This window comes from Gymnogyps californianus, chromosome 1, assembly GCF_018139145.2.
Source record: "Gymnogyps californianus isolate 813 chromosome 1, ASM1813914v2, whole genome shotgun sequence".
Taxonomy (NCBI): Eukaryota; Metazoa; Chordata; class Aves; order Accipitriformes; family Cathartidae; genus Gymnogyps; species Gymnogyps californianus.
In genome coordinates, this window is record NC_059471.1 from 24,749,243 (window position 1) to 24,763,643 (window position 14,401).

A 14,401-nucleotide genomic window follows, 5' to 3' on the forward strand; every position below is an offset into this window, starting at 1 on the left:
AATTTAAGTGGATTTAAAGCTTGCTGTTCTTTTTATATTTAAAAACAAAGAGGCTTTAGATGGAAAACAGTTACAGAAATAACCCATTTGTGCTGTTCATGAGTTATATAGTAGTTTGAAAAGTAATAAAAATATTTCACATAAGTATATGTGAGACAGAATGATACTGTAGGCTTGATCTACCTTTTACTTCCTGTAACTGTCTAGCATTAACTTTGCAGTGGTAGTTTTGATTTCTGACACACTGATGTGTTAGCAAAATGGGTGCTGACTTGTTGATAATGCATTATGGAATTTTGCTCACTCAGTATTCAAGTAGAAATGTATCACGTAAAATTTTTACTTAATACATTTTTCTTTTGTGACTTGCAGACAGATGCCAGCAGTAAAGCTATATTCTCAAAAGTGATGGTTATAACAAGTAAGTCAGTTGAAGTATTTACACTGTCTAAAAATTACAGCTGAACTATATTGCTGTCTTGCTTTAAAAATTATTTGAGATAAGCTTATAAAAAGAAGTTTTGTAACAGATAAATCTTAAAACAAATCATTATAAACACGATGTAACAATATGCTTTAAAGAATTAAGACAACTGTAAGCAGAATTACTTTCTTACTGTAAAAAGTCTCCAGTCATGAAGCTTATGACATGACATTTTGGCTGCATCTGTTGTGGACTAATTAAAAATCTAGATGATCTAGGGTGTCAGTGTCTGCTTTAGCATTTATTATAGAATATATATTAACTGATGTTAACTAACCTACCAAACTATCTACTAACTTACCTGTCTTTGAGGTGTTAGTATTATAAGTGCTGTTGGGAGAATGCAAGAGAGTTTGGGTTTCAGTAGCAGGGAAGGCACTTTGGAAACTGAAGAGCTTCTATGTTACCTGAACTCTCGGCAAAGAAAAAACCACCAACCCCAAAGCAACATTTCTTGTTCCCCCCAGCCCACCATGTCAATAGCATTACAACCAGTATGAAGAAGAAAAACTTGCTTTACAATTTTGAAATTTTATTTGTAAATCAACCTTTTTTTAAAAAATGCCAACTCTTCTGGCAAAAAAAAGATACTACTTAAGGGTATGTATATTTTTGAAAAAATGTGGAGGAAAAACTGAATCTTGCTTCTTGGTTGGCCATGTTCCAAATCCTTTTTTCCTTTTGTTTATAATATAAAAGTTGATCAGTTTGTGATTTTTCTGATTCTTTTAGTTCTGGGTTGCATTTAAAAAAAAAAAAAAAATCAATACAGCAAAACAAATACTTAGTAGCACTTGTTTTGAACTAACTATCCTGTAGTCTACCATTTTCTATGCCAACTTTGCTTAACACCTACTGTACCAACAACATGAAACATCTTAAATGATATGCTAATACTTTGCCAATAAATTGTCTTGCTATAACATAAAATGTAAATATAAAATTAATATGTAGTTTAGGAAATGCATTTTAAAAGCTTTTTTTCAATGTTGCAAGCTGTTGTAAAGCTTATGTTTAGTGAAGGGGTAATTTAGCAAAAATACCCTTTTGATTTTTTTTTTTATACTTGTCGTATCAGGTGATCTATATACAGAATATATTTTTCTGTGGAGTATAGGCTTTACATTCTGAGGTCAACTTCAGCTGTTAATATTATTAACAAGAAAAACTAGACTTGCTGAAAAATGTGTGAAGGGCGAGGAAAGCAGATAGCCAGGGGAGGTGTGTGGGTACACACATTTTTAGAAATCGGTGTCCTCATAGATATGTCTGCACATGTTAAGGTGTTTTGTGGTTGGGGTGGTTCCACCCCCCACCCCCCCAACCCTTTTTGGTTAACTTAAACACACAGAAACTTTCTTGGTGTGACATTTCAAACTTGTGTAATTTACAATACTGATACTTACTAAAATAAATAGTGATTTCTTTTGCTTATTTAAAGGAAACCTTCCTGATCCAGGGAAAGCTCAAGATTTCATGAAAAAGTTCACACAAGTTCTAGAAGATGATGAAAAAATAAGGAGTCAGTTAGAAATGCTTGTTAGCCCAACATGTTCTTGCAAACAGGCTGAAGGATGTGTGGTAAGAATTGCTGTTAAAATATGTGAATGTTTTTGGAACTGAATTGATTATAAATTTAATTGAAACTTATTTTGCAGAGGGAAATAACAAAGAAGTTGGGCAATCCAAAACAACCAACAAATCCTTTCCTGGAAATGATAAAGTTTCTTCTTGAGAGAATTGCTCCTGTGCACATTGATACTGAATCCATCAGGTATTTTTGCGTGTGTGGTGTTGGCCGTAGATCACAGGGTTTGAAATCAGGGTTTCTTATTTTGCCTTTAAGCACAAGCAGTAATGGATTGGGCGGGTGTGGTTTAAGGCCTGGTGACCTGCAGTATTTTCTTCTGTTTCCCCTTGCTTAGGGGTTTTTGTGTCCTCGTTCAGAATGTAGCCACAGAAACAATTGAATTGTCATTCAGCACAGCCGGGACAAGCTGTCAGTAAAAATGGATCTGTTGCTGATGGGCGAAGTTTGATTTGTGACTGACTTATTTTAAAAGAAATTTCTGTCCATGACTATTCACTGAAACTTTCCACCCAGAATATTAGTTCATAGTGACATAAACAGTAATTTAACTGAGTAAGTAAAGATTATGGTGATGAGGCATCAAGACTTTAAGGAAGAGTAAGCCAGTGAAGTTATGGGAGGGGGAAAAAAATAATCGCTGAAATTATTATTTAACAGCTGTATTTGAGATATGTGGTACCTTATTAGGGACAACTGGTTCTAAATACTGGTACGTTCTTATCTGTTACTTTCAACTATAGTAATTGACTTTTGAGTACTTGAGCTTTTCAGTTTCTGCCTGTCATGTACGCAATGTCATGGAGCCATTGAGATTTCACTTAAAAATCTGTTTCTGATCTTGGATTAAGTACAATGTGTGGCTGAATTTTTACTTTAAATTTGAAAATACATTTTTCACATTCACAGAAGCAATATAAAATGTATATTTAAAGTAATATTCACATGTGGCACTAAGTTGTAATATTTATTTCACAACCTACCTACTGACTGCCATACAGTATACAAGCAAAAAAAAGTAGTAAAAAGCACTTGTTTTCAGTTTTGCCACAGAATTGGTCTTCTCCCATCTTTGTGAAATTTCACTAAACTTCTGCTTCATTTTTGAGACTGAGACTGGTTTTTTTAATAGATGGTCATTTTTGTCCAATTAGGGGCAGAAAAAAAAAATTGGAAGTCTGGGAAGTCTGACTAGGACGTCTCTCCCTTGGTTTGCTACCAGTTGGGTTTTTTATTTATTTTTGGTGGGTTTTTTTGGTTTGGGATTTTTTTTTTTGGTTATAAATATAATTTACAGGATGTACTGAAGGAATATTCTGAATATTGTTCAGTTCTTGATAGGGAAGCTGCCTACACCCTTCACTAATAGGATCGTTTGGATAATCACCATTTCCTTTCCTAGGGTACAGTGTAAGAAAAAACCAAGCATTACTGTCAAGGTGAAATGTGCAGGCAATGAGTCTTTTAAATTTTGCATCAACTCTTAGCACAGCTGTTTAATGGTTATTTCTTTCTCTTGGTTATAGACTAAACATTGTAAACAGTTATTTTTCATCAATTATTAAGAATCCATAGCAGCTAGTAACCTCACCATAATTCTTACCTGAATTTGTTGCTTGTAATGCTCAAATTGTTTTCTTATTTTGGTCATCCTTCCAGAGTAATTGGTATATAGCTCTTAATTCATGATGGATAAACATTTTTGGACTTAATGCTTCAATGTTTGATTTAGATGGGAGATGAGGGCAACCAGTTTATGTATGTAGTTGACATACTTGTTTTATAACAAGCTTACATTTTATGTTTTAAATAAGTTCCTTTAATAAGATTATATCTTAAACTTACGAAAACGGTAATAAATGGTAGAATTGCAGTAAATACAAGGCCATGTTTTGTTTTCCTCTTCAGTGCCCTTATCAAGCAAGTAAACAAGTCTATAGATGGAACAGCTGATGATGAAGATGAGGGTGTACCTACTGACCAGGCAATCAGAGCAGGTCTTGAATTGCTTAAGGCAAGTATACTCCTGGTGGTCAGTGAGCATGTGAAACTTTCTGAAGCAACTTTGTTAAAATAAATTCTTAATTAGCACTCAGTGTCTTTAGTCATATGTGTGTGGTGGCGATCTGGAAGAATACTGGTTTGGCTTTTGTTCTCTATGCTCATCTTATGTGGCACGTAAGTAAGGTTATTTTATAAATCATTTAGAAGTTTTTCTGGAAGTCAAAAGTAGTTGTGTGTGTGATATCAGCAGCTGAGTTTTGATTAGTAGAGTGTGAATTCAGCGGTTTGTGAATATAGTTATACTATTTTTGGAACTGTACTTGTATATCGGTACAGTACTGTGGTACCCCTGAGTTCCTCATAAATTGGGGTCTTATCACTTCAGAGCACAACCAGGTGTTCCACTTAGCAAACAAGCATGAAAGCATGAAGTCTGGGAGCACACAAGCTGGATTCCTTTTAGAGAAACAAAGTTATGAGATGGGCTTCAGAAGCATGTGTTGTGTTGTGTTGCAGTGGCTAAAGTGGGTTCAGTCAGTCTAGAAATACTCTGAAGTAAGACCCCTGAAATGTGAATATTGCTTCCTTAGCATCAATCTCTTAAGACCTGCTTCTACTGTAATCCGGTACTTGCTAATGTAGACATAGCCACTGAGAAGTACATGTTCACAATAGTAGGAGAAGAAATTGACACTGGAGAAATAAGTTAAAACTGATGAGATCATGTATAAAGACAGAGAAGTTTAGGAGGTACTAAAAAAAAAAAGTCAGAAAAAGAGAAATGTGGATCATGTGACAAAACCAGGCAGAGTGTTTTAAATATTCCAGTATGGCAGTGAAAAATGACTCCTGATGGAATGTTCTATGTAAGTGGACCTTTAAAAAATATTAACATGGCTTTCATCTTATTTTGGCAGGTACTTTCATTTACACACCCTATCTCATTTCATTCAGCTGAAACTTTTGAATCTCTCCTGGCTTGCTTGAAAATGGATGATGAAAAAGTGGCAGAAGCTGCATTACAAATTTTCAAAAATACAGGAAGTAAAATTGAAGAAGACTTTCCTCATATACGATCGTAAGTTGTGTATCTTACTCTGTTTGAGTAGTGTTCTTTACTATATGGGATTTTGGAAGTTCTCATTCTTCCTTTTGCATGCTATAGCATTATCCTGCATTCTTTTGGAAGAATGTGTTACTTCAGGTAAAACAGGAAAGAGATTTTGAATGACTTTAAAATGCAGTGCTTTTTGAAGAATGGAAGTGAAATTAATATATCCACAGTAGTGACAGCTTATGTCACTGATACTTCTATAATTTTTATCATTGCCCTTCAGAATTACATATGTTTTTCCTAAATTAAATACATGGCAAGGTAAACACATTCTTTGCATTTTAATGGAGACGTGTAGACAAGAATATTTCCAAAAGAGCATTTAGTAACTTGTGCAGATAAAATGTCTGTTTTGCCACATGATATTTTATCAACAAAAGCCAGGGTTTTTTTACTTGTAAGCCATGTAAATAGCCCTTTTTTTCTTTCTTTGAAGAAATTGCCAAAACCAGGACAATGAGCAATTTTGCAGAGGTGTTGTGTTCTGTATATGTGTATCTGTACTTTTTTGCTAGTTTGATATTTTGGAAGATTTCCAATTTGTGAAAAGGTACTTATCTCTCTTTTTTTAAAGTGCTTTGCTTCCAGTGTTGCATCATAAAGCTAAAAAGGGACCCCCTCGTCAAGCCAAGTATGCTATTCACTGCATCCATGCAATATTTTCCAGCAAAGAAACACAGTTTGCACAGATATTTGAGGTAAAATTAAAATATTTAAGTTAATTTTTATTAATCTTTTATATTGCATATATAAACTAAGGGATGTAATGGCAATTTATACGGCAAGTTGTATCAAATTCAGAAAAGATACTTTTTCCCTTTTCCTTTTGTTCTTATACAGTTTGGCCTGAAAAATGGTAGTGGAGGGTGTCTTTGTATCCCATGATCCATCATGTTTAGGGTTATGTATTTTAACAGACGATAGAGTAAAACGAAGTGTTGGACTGTCTGCTAGAACCATGAACTACTTATGGAAAGAGGAACCATACACCACTCCTCACCCCTGTTGGGACCGGCCCAAAGTATTTAAAAGGTTACCGAGATTATGGAAAACTGAATTATGGTAGAGACTATTTAAATAGATGTTATAGTTATAACTGCAAATGTACTTTTTTAATTAGTGCCGATCAGCCTTTTATCTTGAAGGCTGAATCATAGTCCGTTACTGAAATTGCCATCTTGAGATGTAGTATGCCCACTTCTTCAACAAGAAAATATGCTTTTTAATCTATTGTTTCCTAAACAGTCCTGCTTAAGCTGCCACTTCTTGACCTACACAGATGTGATAAACGTTTTGTCTTTCTTCTTGATTTTTCTTTTGATTTGTAGGAGACCTGTAGGGTTGGTGAATGTGTCTGTAAATCTAAATAGTTAATAGGTCTTTTAAAATTGTATTTCTGAAATAGAAGTAGACAGGGACAACTTGTTACAGAACTCTCACCCCCTTCCCCTCAATAAGACACAGATTATATCAGTAATACCTGAATTTGTTGCCTTTATTCTAGCCACTGCATAAAAGTCTGGATCCAAGCAATTTTGAGCATCTCATTACGCCGTTGGTTACTATTGGCCATATAGCCATGCTAGCACCTGATCAATTTGCCGCCCCTTTGAAATCTTTGGTTGCCACTTTTATTGTTAAAGATTTGCTAATGAATGATAGGGTAAGTATTTTTAAAACATCCTATTAAGATTCTGCTTCTCCTGTAGTATGATACTCAGCAAGTACTTGTGAAAATTTTTGGCTTGTTGGTTCTACTTTTTGTATGTGGTTGTCTTTTGATTTCCACGTGTACTGTTTGACTCAGTTGAAAACCCACAGTACAGGAAAGGAGATAGTACTAATTTGGTAGTCCTTACAAAAGTGACAAACTGTATAGCACAGCATTTGATCACTCGTGACTTGCCTTTTGTTAAAAATGGGAAAATTGGTATTGACTCCACTCAGTCTCTTGTCTTGAGCAAGCAAGTGGTGATTTTTTAGGAAGTATAACGCATTTGAAACTAAAATACACTGTTTAAATGCAAGGCTGAATTTTAATTTTTCTAATACTTCTGTATTGAGAGTGATTATAAAGTGAAAAAAAAACTTGTGCATTGTCAGCCATTGTTTAGGGAAAGGTTTACTGTCTAAAACTATGTGCTTGAGGTTCCAGTCTACTGGATAGGGAAACTGGAAGTTATTTTCAAAGCAATGGCTATTATATTCTAAAGCAATAGTTTTCAGGTAACAACAACAACAAAAAAACCCCTTTAGTACTGTTAAATTTGCTGATACTTGAATCGTGAGCTAAGAAGAGTATCTCACTTCTGTAATGGTTAGTTCTATAAAATACAGAAGGCATAAAGCCAACTAGTGAGTGCTGCTGTATTGTTTTCAGAAGCAAACAGGAAAGAGGAGATTACAGCAGGTTTCACTAAAGAGGAACAGTAGTGTAACAAAATGTAACATTTGGTTTAGCTTCCAGGAAAAAAGACAACAAAACTTTGGGTCCCAGATGAAGAAGTGTCTCCTGAAACGCTTGTTAAAGTAAGTAGCACTTACTATATTTTCCTACGATTATGTGTGTAATACTTCATAAAGAAAGTTAAATATCTGGATTCCTAAAGCTGTCATCTGCTTTTCTCTGTTTCCTTGTCACCTTTCTAAAAGTAAAAAAGTAGTAACTATTTTTAAATTGAGGATCTTATCAGAATACACATTTTTGGATTGCCGGAAGAAAAGAATTTGCCTTTGGGAGCATCTACATTTTTTACTTTTGTAAATAAATTTACATATACACTTTATTGAGTTTTTATTATAGCTTTTTATAGGCTTAGGTTTGGTGTGCAACACTTAAGTATTCCAGATATTATCACAGTTAAAGTAAAGGTTCTTTTTTTCCCCCCTCCTGTTTAACATAGGAGTTAAATACCATAGAGACTTTGTTAAAAGTCTTCCCTTTTTCTTTTGAATTTTTAGGACACTCCAAGAAACTCTCAGTGCTGTTTTGGAATAAAGAAAAAATTGGTTTTGGATTTGTCAGTTTCCTCAAATGAATAAATGTGTTACATTGCTTTTCTCTGTGTACAATTTGTAGTAGAGAAAAACCTAGATTTAAGAAAAAAAAAACACTTTAAAATGGTGGGAGTTTTGTTGTTTTGTTTTACTAAAAATGTCACCTCAAGCTTAATATTCTTTTTTTTTTTTTGGAGTAAGTTTTTTACATTTTCTGGACTTGGTAATAGGTATTCTTACTCAATTTTTCACTCAATCAGAAATAGACTTATACTGTGGAAAATAGATCCTATGTCTGTATTTGTTTTTAAATACCCTTTCTTCAGAACAGGGATAGATTATGCTTTCACATTTTCTTTCAGAATTAGAAAGATGCATGTACTTTGTAGTATGCTGTTTCGAAGTTAATTAGAGCGGTCATTTAATTTCCAGTGCCTTTTGAATAAAGTTGCTCTGAAGGTTTTAAAAAGGTCTTTACCTTCTCTCTTGAAGTTGTTAAACTCTTTGTAGCATACCTCCTTCTCTGCTGGTTTAGTAAGTACTTTGGTTTCCAGCTTGGTACAGAACTCATTACTGGAAATGCTCAGTTGTTTTTGGAGTTGATTTGTTAGCTTTTTATTCATTTGACTACAGCAAGGGTATTTTTCGTATTGATGCAGTTCCATAGTTACGCAGTACACTCCAAAAACTGTTAAAAGCATGTTTGTTTTGATTTCATGAACTGCTAGTTTAAAATAGACATGATTTCACTTCAGTGATTATACATGTAACTTGAAGTAGTAAATAGTAATTGTTTTTCTTTATTTTTTTAATGATTTGTGAAGCTGTAATATCTCTCTAAAATGCGCTTTTATGTTGATAAAACTTTTCATACAATTGGCTGTTTAGAAGGGAATTGGCTTATAGAAAATCTTAAGGCAATTTGAAGTTGAAGCCAAGCCTGAAAACTATAAGAAGCATTTGTTGGCAAGTGAAAACAGGTTATTGTGAAAATTGATTTGCAAATTTAATTAACATTTATTACCACTGAGAAGCCTATATTTAATGAATGCTGCAGGCCACACCATTAGTTTAGAAACGATTTCTCTCTGACAGTGTGTTTTTCTTCACTCTGGTTTTAAAAGCCTCTTTCTCCCTTTAACATAACTGTATAATATATCTAATAGGGATCTTAGAACTAGCAAGTTTAAGTATGAAAGAGGGAAGGACTGATGAAGACAAAATTTTAGTATTGTCCAGCCTAACAGATGTAGACTGATATAGGCTAGCCTTAGTTTTGGATGCTAAACCTTAAATGAAATGATGTCTGTAGAGGAATGTTTCAGTACAGTATTAAATATGAATTGGATTAATTATTGTATGAGTTAGACTTGAATTCCTACACCTGGCACTTGAGTGTCTGCTCTAAAGCAGTAATCTCTTGACAGTGACCAGTACTGAATACTTCTGTGCACCATGCAGTGGATTGAGACTTACGTAGCAGCAGTGATATTTCTTATTTCCTCCTATGTACACTGCAATATAAGGTTTCTCATGCTATTTCTCTAACTGTGCTTTAAGTGGGCATTGTTTCATTTTTCCCTGCTGCACGAACCTGCAGCATTTGTGGCTCTGAAAACACAAGTAGTAGAAACCTGAGCTAGCTGTTGTCATAATGTAGATGTAGTAGGAAGACAGTGTTTCTAGGATCACTACATGGGATGGGGGCCCATTATACTTTTACAATGGGGCATGATGATAACCTCTAGATCAGAGAAAAGGGTTATAACTATCTGTTGATTATTTTTAATTGTTAATTTTAATCTTAAAATTAATGCTTATTCAGTACTGACAGTTTATGTAAAGCTAGTAGTTAATTGCAGTTTTCTCATATGACAAATCAGAGATCTGTCACGTTATATTCACTATCTCAGAAAGAAATGATAACGTCCTATCACTTTTGCTTGCACTTCAGTTACACATAGTTCATGATGTGCTGCTGAGAACAAAGCAGTCATTTGTGGCCTTTGGTATGGTTCTGACCCATGTTCTATTTTGACTTTCTTGATATTTTCATGTTGTGTTAATCTCAGAGGAGAATTCTAGGCTCATGGGACACAAATTGAAACAAGAGGTTCAGACTGGATATAAGGAAAAAAACTTGAGAACAGTCAGGCAATGGAACAGGTTGTAAGAGGTTGCGGGTTGCCAAGAGAGCCTGTGCAGTCTTCGTTCTTGGAGGCTTTCAACACCACAAGGGATAAAACTGAGACCAGCGTGGTCTGACTTCATAGCTGACCTTCCTTTGAGCAGGAGATTGGACTGGAGACCTCCTGACACTCCTTCCAACTGGAATTATCCTTTGATAGTTATCCTATTGGGCTGCAAAGAAAAAATTTAAAACATGAGGGCAGTGCAAACTCATGTCATGTTTGTTTAAGTCCAGGTAGCCAGAAGCAGTGACTGGGAGAATTCTCATGCCATGTACTAGTTTCATGGGAATGCTTAATTCTGAAGGGTTGCTGGAATGTCATCACAACATCATTAGCACCAGCAAAGAAACAGGGAACATAGTGGGGTCAGAGGAAAATTCTGAAGGAGTTGGGATTAGGACTTGCTATATGGAAGGAAGACTAGAGTAAATTCGGACAGTAAAATTGGGGGAAGGGAATTGTGGCAGGGGAAGAGAGAAGCAAAGGTTAAAATTGAAATTGCTCAGGAGCTGACCAGGGATGTCGGGGCACAAGATAGCGTGTGGCTGTTCCCTGGCTGAATGTCATTTACTTGAAGACCAAATAGAGCTAGCTTGTTTCTGTCCTCCCAACAAATGGGAGGCACTAATGGTTACAGGTACTGGTTATGACATGAAGAATCTGAATTGGTAAGCTGTCAAAAGATCTGCTGCTGCTGCTATTATTATTATTATTGTTGTTGTTGTTTTATTGTTTTTATTGCTATTAAAATCTTCTGGTGGATAGTTACAGCTGTTTCAGTGGAAGACCCTTTGAAACCTAAAGCAAGACAGTTTCATTTCTGTTCCACAAACTCCATTTGCATTTTGAGTTCTTGAGTGACAGACATCCTATCTCTTGCTGGTGTTACCCAATAGAATTAGAATTCTGTAGGTGGAGTAAATGGGCTACAGTGCTAAAAAATAAATGCATGGATAGATGACAATCCGAGAACTTAGCTCTGAAGGGACCATTGTGATCAGTTTGTTACATGGAATAGATCAACTGTATGATGAATTTCATTTGGTGATATTGTGAATGTTTATATAAAAGTTATTAGAGCTGCCTTTCCCATTAAGGAGAAAATTTGAAGCTACCATGTACAAAAAGTGTCTTAGTTTTTCCAGAGCTTTTTGGTTTTGTGTTTTGAACTTCAGCGTTTGGTGTTTTGGTTTGTTTGGTTTTGTTGTTTTTCTTTTTTCCCAAGAATGTCTACATGATTCAGATGAGCATTTTTATTTTGCTGTAAGAGGATACTCCTCTTTCTGTTTTCTTTACCTTCTCTGCTCTCATATAGAAGGAAAATGAAAGGACAAAGGGATTCAAATATTAAAACAAACTTAATCTCCAAATTCATGCTTTATTTTCACTAAAGAAATGTGAAATTATTCAGTGTTTCATGATAGCTGCTGGATTCTGCATACTTTTAGAAGCTTGCCTCAAAACACTTGATGTTTCTATTGGCAAAAGACAAGTTATCCGAAGTAACAGGCTTTTCGGCTTTTCTTTAAATAGCCATGAAAGAAATATTCTTTTCCAGGACGAGTTATCTTAATACAGGTTGATACTGTAACAGTCAAAATGTGTATGAAGTGTTTTTTAATTTACACGTCTTAAATTTGAACTCAAATATTACATACATAAATAAAGAATATATAGGGATTGTTTAAGCACAGGAATTATAGGAATATAGGAAGATGAAAATGTGTTCTGCTTTTTGATCCAGTAACATTTTCTTAATAAGTATAAATTGTTTTGCCTATTTCACAGTGTTTAATGGATGTAAGCTCAATTGAGGTAATGTTTTTACAGGACAAAGTATGTGATTGCTTAGTAGAAGAAACAGTTCAAACTTCAACTAAATGTTGTATGATTTTTATTTGCTGTAATAAATGCTTGAGACTTTCAGTGAAGAGTTGCTGTCTGGTGGGAATATGTCTAGTTATCTTTCAGTATTTAAATGATGCTTTGCAGCCTTGACAGGCTTATGTTCGTAGCAGCAAAAAGCACTTGGGAAAATACTGTGTAATTAAATTAAGATAAAGATTATTTTAAAAATGAGGCTTATGGTTTGATTTGACTTCTGCATATCAAATTTTTCTCTCAGATTCAGGCCATCAAGATGATGGTTCGATGGTTGCTTGGAATGAAGAACAACCACAGCAAGTCAGGAACTTCTACTCTGAGGTTGCTAACAACAATTTTACACAGTGATGGAGATTTAACAGAGCAGGGGAAAATTAGGTATGTAACAGATGGTAATGTTTTGATGTCTGTGATGATGCGATGGGGAGTTTCAGTCAAAGTAGTACTTAAACTATTCTGTTAGACTGCTTAACAATTTATATGTCTTATTTTGTAAGAACTAATGATAAGCTTGGCTGGATTCCTTCATAAGTTTGCTGAGTCTCAGGTTTTTTAACACTGTAGATATAGCTGTATTTTCATGGTTTTATCTTCTTTGTTTTATCTTTTTCTTCAAAGAGCCATTACTCATATTGCAAGAATAAACTGTGTAAGTTCCTCTTTCCCATTGAAAATTGGTTTTAATTTTTTATGCAGCTTGCTCTTCCTGATGTACCAATTGTTGTATATGTCAAAGGCTGATAGGCAGGCTTTCTAATAAAAAATAATAGCATGTTGCAGTAAACCAGGTGGAAATAGCTAGTACATAACGCACTTCTGCTTGAAGTCAGACTTAAATCCCTTGAGGCCTCTAAAAGTGAAAGGAAGAGGGAAATGTGTAAAGAGGATTAAGTCTCAATAATTACTTTACCTTTTAGGTGATTGTTAGACAACTTACTTGTTTTTCTGGGTATCTTAATCCTCTGCAGTAGAAGTGACAAGTTATCAGCCGCTATTGCTTGCCAAACAGTGAAAATTTATGTCTACAAAAGCTATTAAGGGCATATTATGTCTACAAAAGCCACATAAGGTGGATTGTGCCAGTATGAGTAAAAAGGTTTTACTTTTTGAGTAGAGTTTAATGTTATACAGTGATTATGCAGATAGAACCTATGCTGTGTGTGCAAAATTGCAAACCTGAGAATTGTCTAGTATGTTATCTTTGTAGCAACTGTGTAGTCTTTCTTAAAGTTCCTTGTAAGTAATTGTTTCATAGTTTTAAATTCTGTAATATGACCATTCATGGCAGTTACTAGGGAGTTAAGTGGCAGTAACTTCGCTTTTCAGCATAACTGCTCAGAGCATATTGTTGGCTCATCCAGTAGTTTGTGAATAGATCAGTTCTGTAGGTCCTGTGTGTTTTCATGCTTGGAGTGATGATTCCTTACTGTCCATGTTTTAAAAATTTAATTTTCCCACTCTTTTTGTACTCAAAACTATAAATAATAATAGAAACTGTATATAATGATATGGTCACTTCTCCATTATTAAAGTTAATGGAGGGCTGGGGATACTTTTAGGGGAGGGAGAAAGCTGCAATGACACGTGAGGTTGCTCTGTGTTAAAGGCAACCCTTCAACCTCAGAGCTTGGGGCTCTGCCTGGGGATGGATGATGAGCCAACTGAGACCTTATGAGTTAGGATTAAAGAGCAGACTGGTATGGGTGACATTGTAGTGGATGTCTGCTGTAGGCCCCCTGACCAGGAAGAGTAAGTGGATGAGGCCTTCTATAAACAGCTATCATGTTCGCAGGCCTTGGCCCTCATGGGGGACTTCAGCCGCTCTGATATCTGCTGGAGGAGCAATGCAGGAATGCATAAACAATCCAGGTGCTTCCTGGAGAGCATCAATGACAATTTCCTGACGCAAGTGATAGAGGAGCCAATGAGGAGAGGTGCTCTGCTGGACCTCATACTCACCAACAACAGGGGACTTGTTGGATGTGTGAAGGTTGAAGGCAGCCTTGGCTGTAATGACCATAAGATGGTGGAGCTCAGAATCCTGAGGGCAGCAAAGAGGGCAAAAAGCCAGATCACCGTGCTGGACTTCAGGAGAACAGACTTGAGCCTCTTCAAGGATTTGCTTATTAGAGTCCCAT

General features: G+C 35.3%; 1 protein-coding gene across 2 annotated transcripts in view; it reads left to right on the top strand.

Annotated features, from left to right (window-relative positions):
- The window catches only part of PDS5B (PDS5 cohesin associated factor B), an 88,727-nt gene that overhangs the window by 41,095 nt on the left and 33,231 nt on the right, over positions 1-14,401 (top strand). For both annotated transcript variants that reach the window (XM_050914959.1, XM_050914960.1), the window contains exons 14-22: positions 373-421; positions 1,926-2,065; positions 2,143-2,258; positions 3,981-4,086; positions 4,994-5,154; positions 5,765-5,888; positions 6,695-6,853; positions 7,651-7,719; positions 12,505-12,641. In XM_050914959.1, coding sequence (XP_050770916.1) covers positions 373-421; positions 1,926-2,065; positions 2,143-2,258; positions 3,981-4,086; positions 4,994-5,154; positions 5,765-5,888; positions 6,695-6,853; positions 7,651-7,719; positions 12,505-12,641 — 1,061 coding nt within the window. The remainder of the gene's footprint in view (positions 1-372; positions 422-1,925; positions 2,066-2,142; positions 2,259-3,980; positions 4,087-4,993; positions 5,155-5,764; positions 5,889-6,694; positions 6,854-7,650; positions 7,720-12,504; positions 12,642-14,401) is intronic.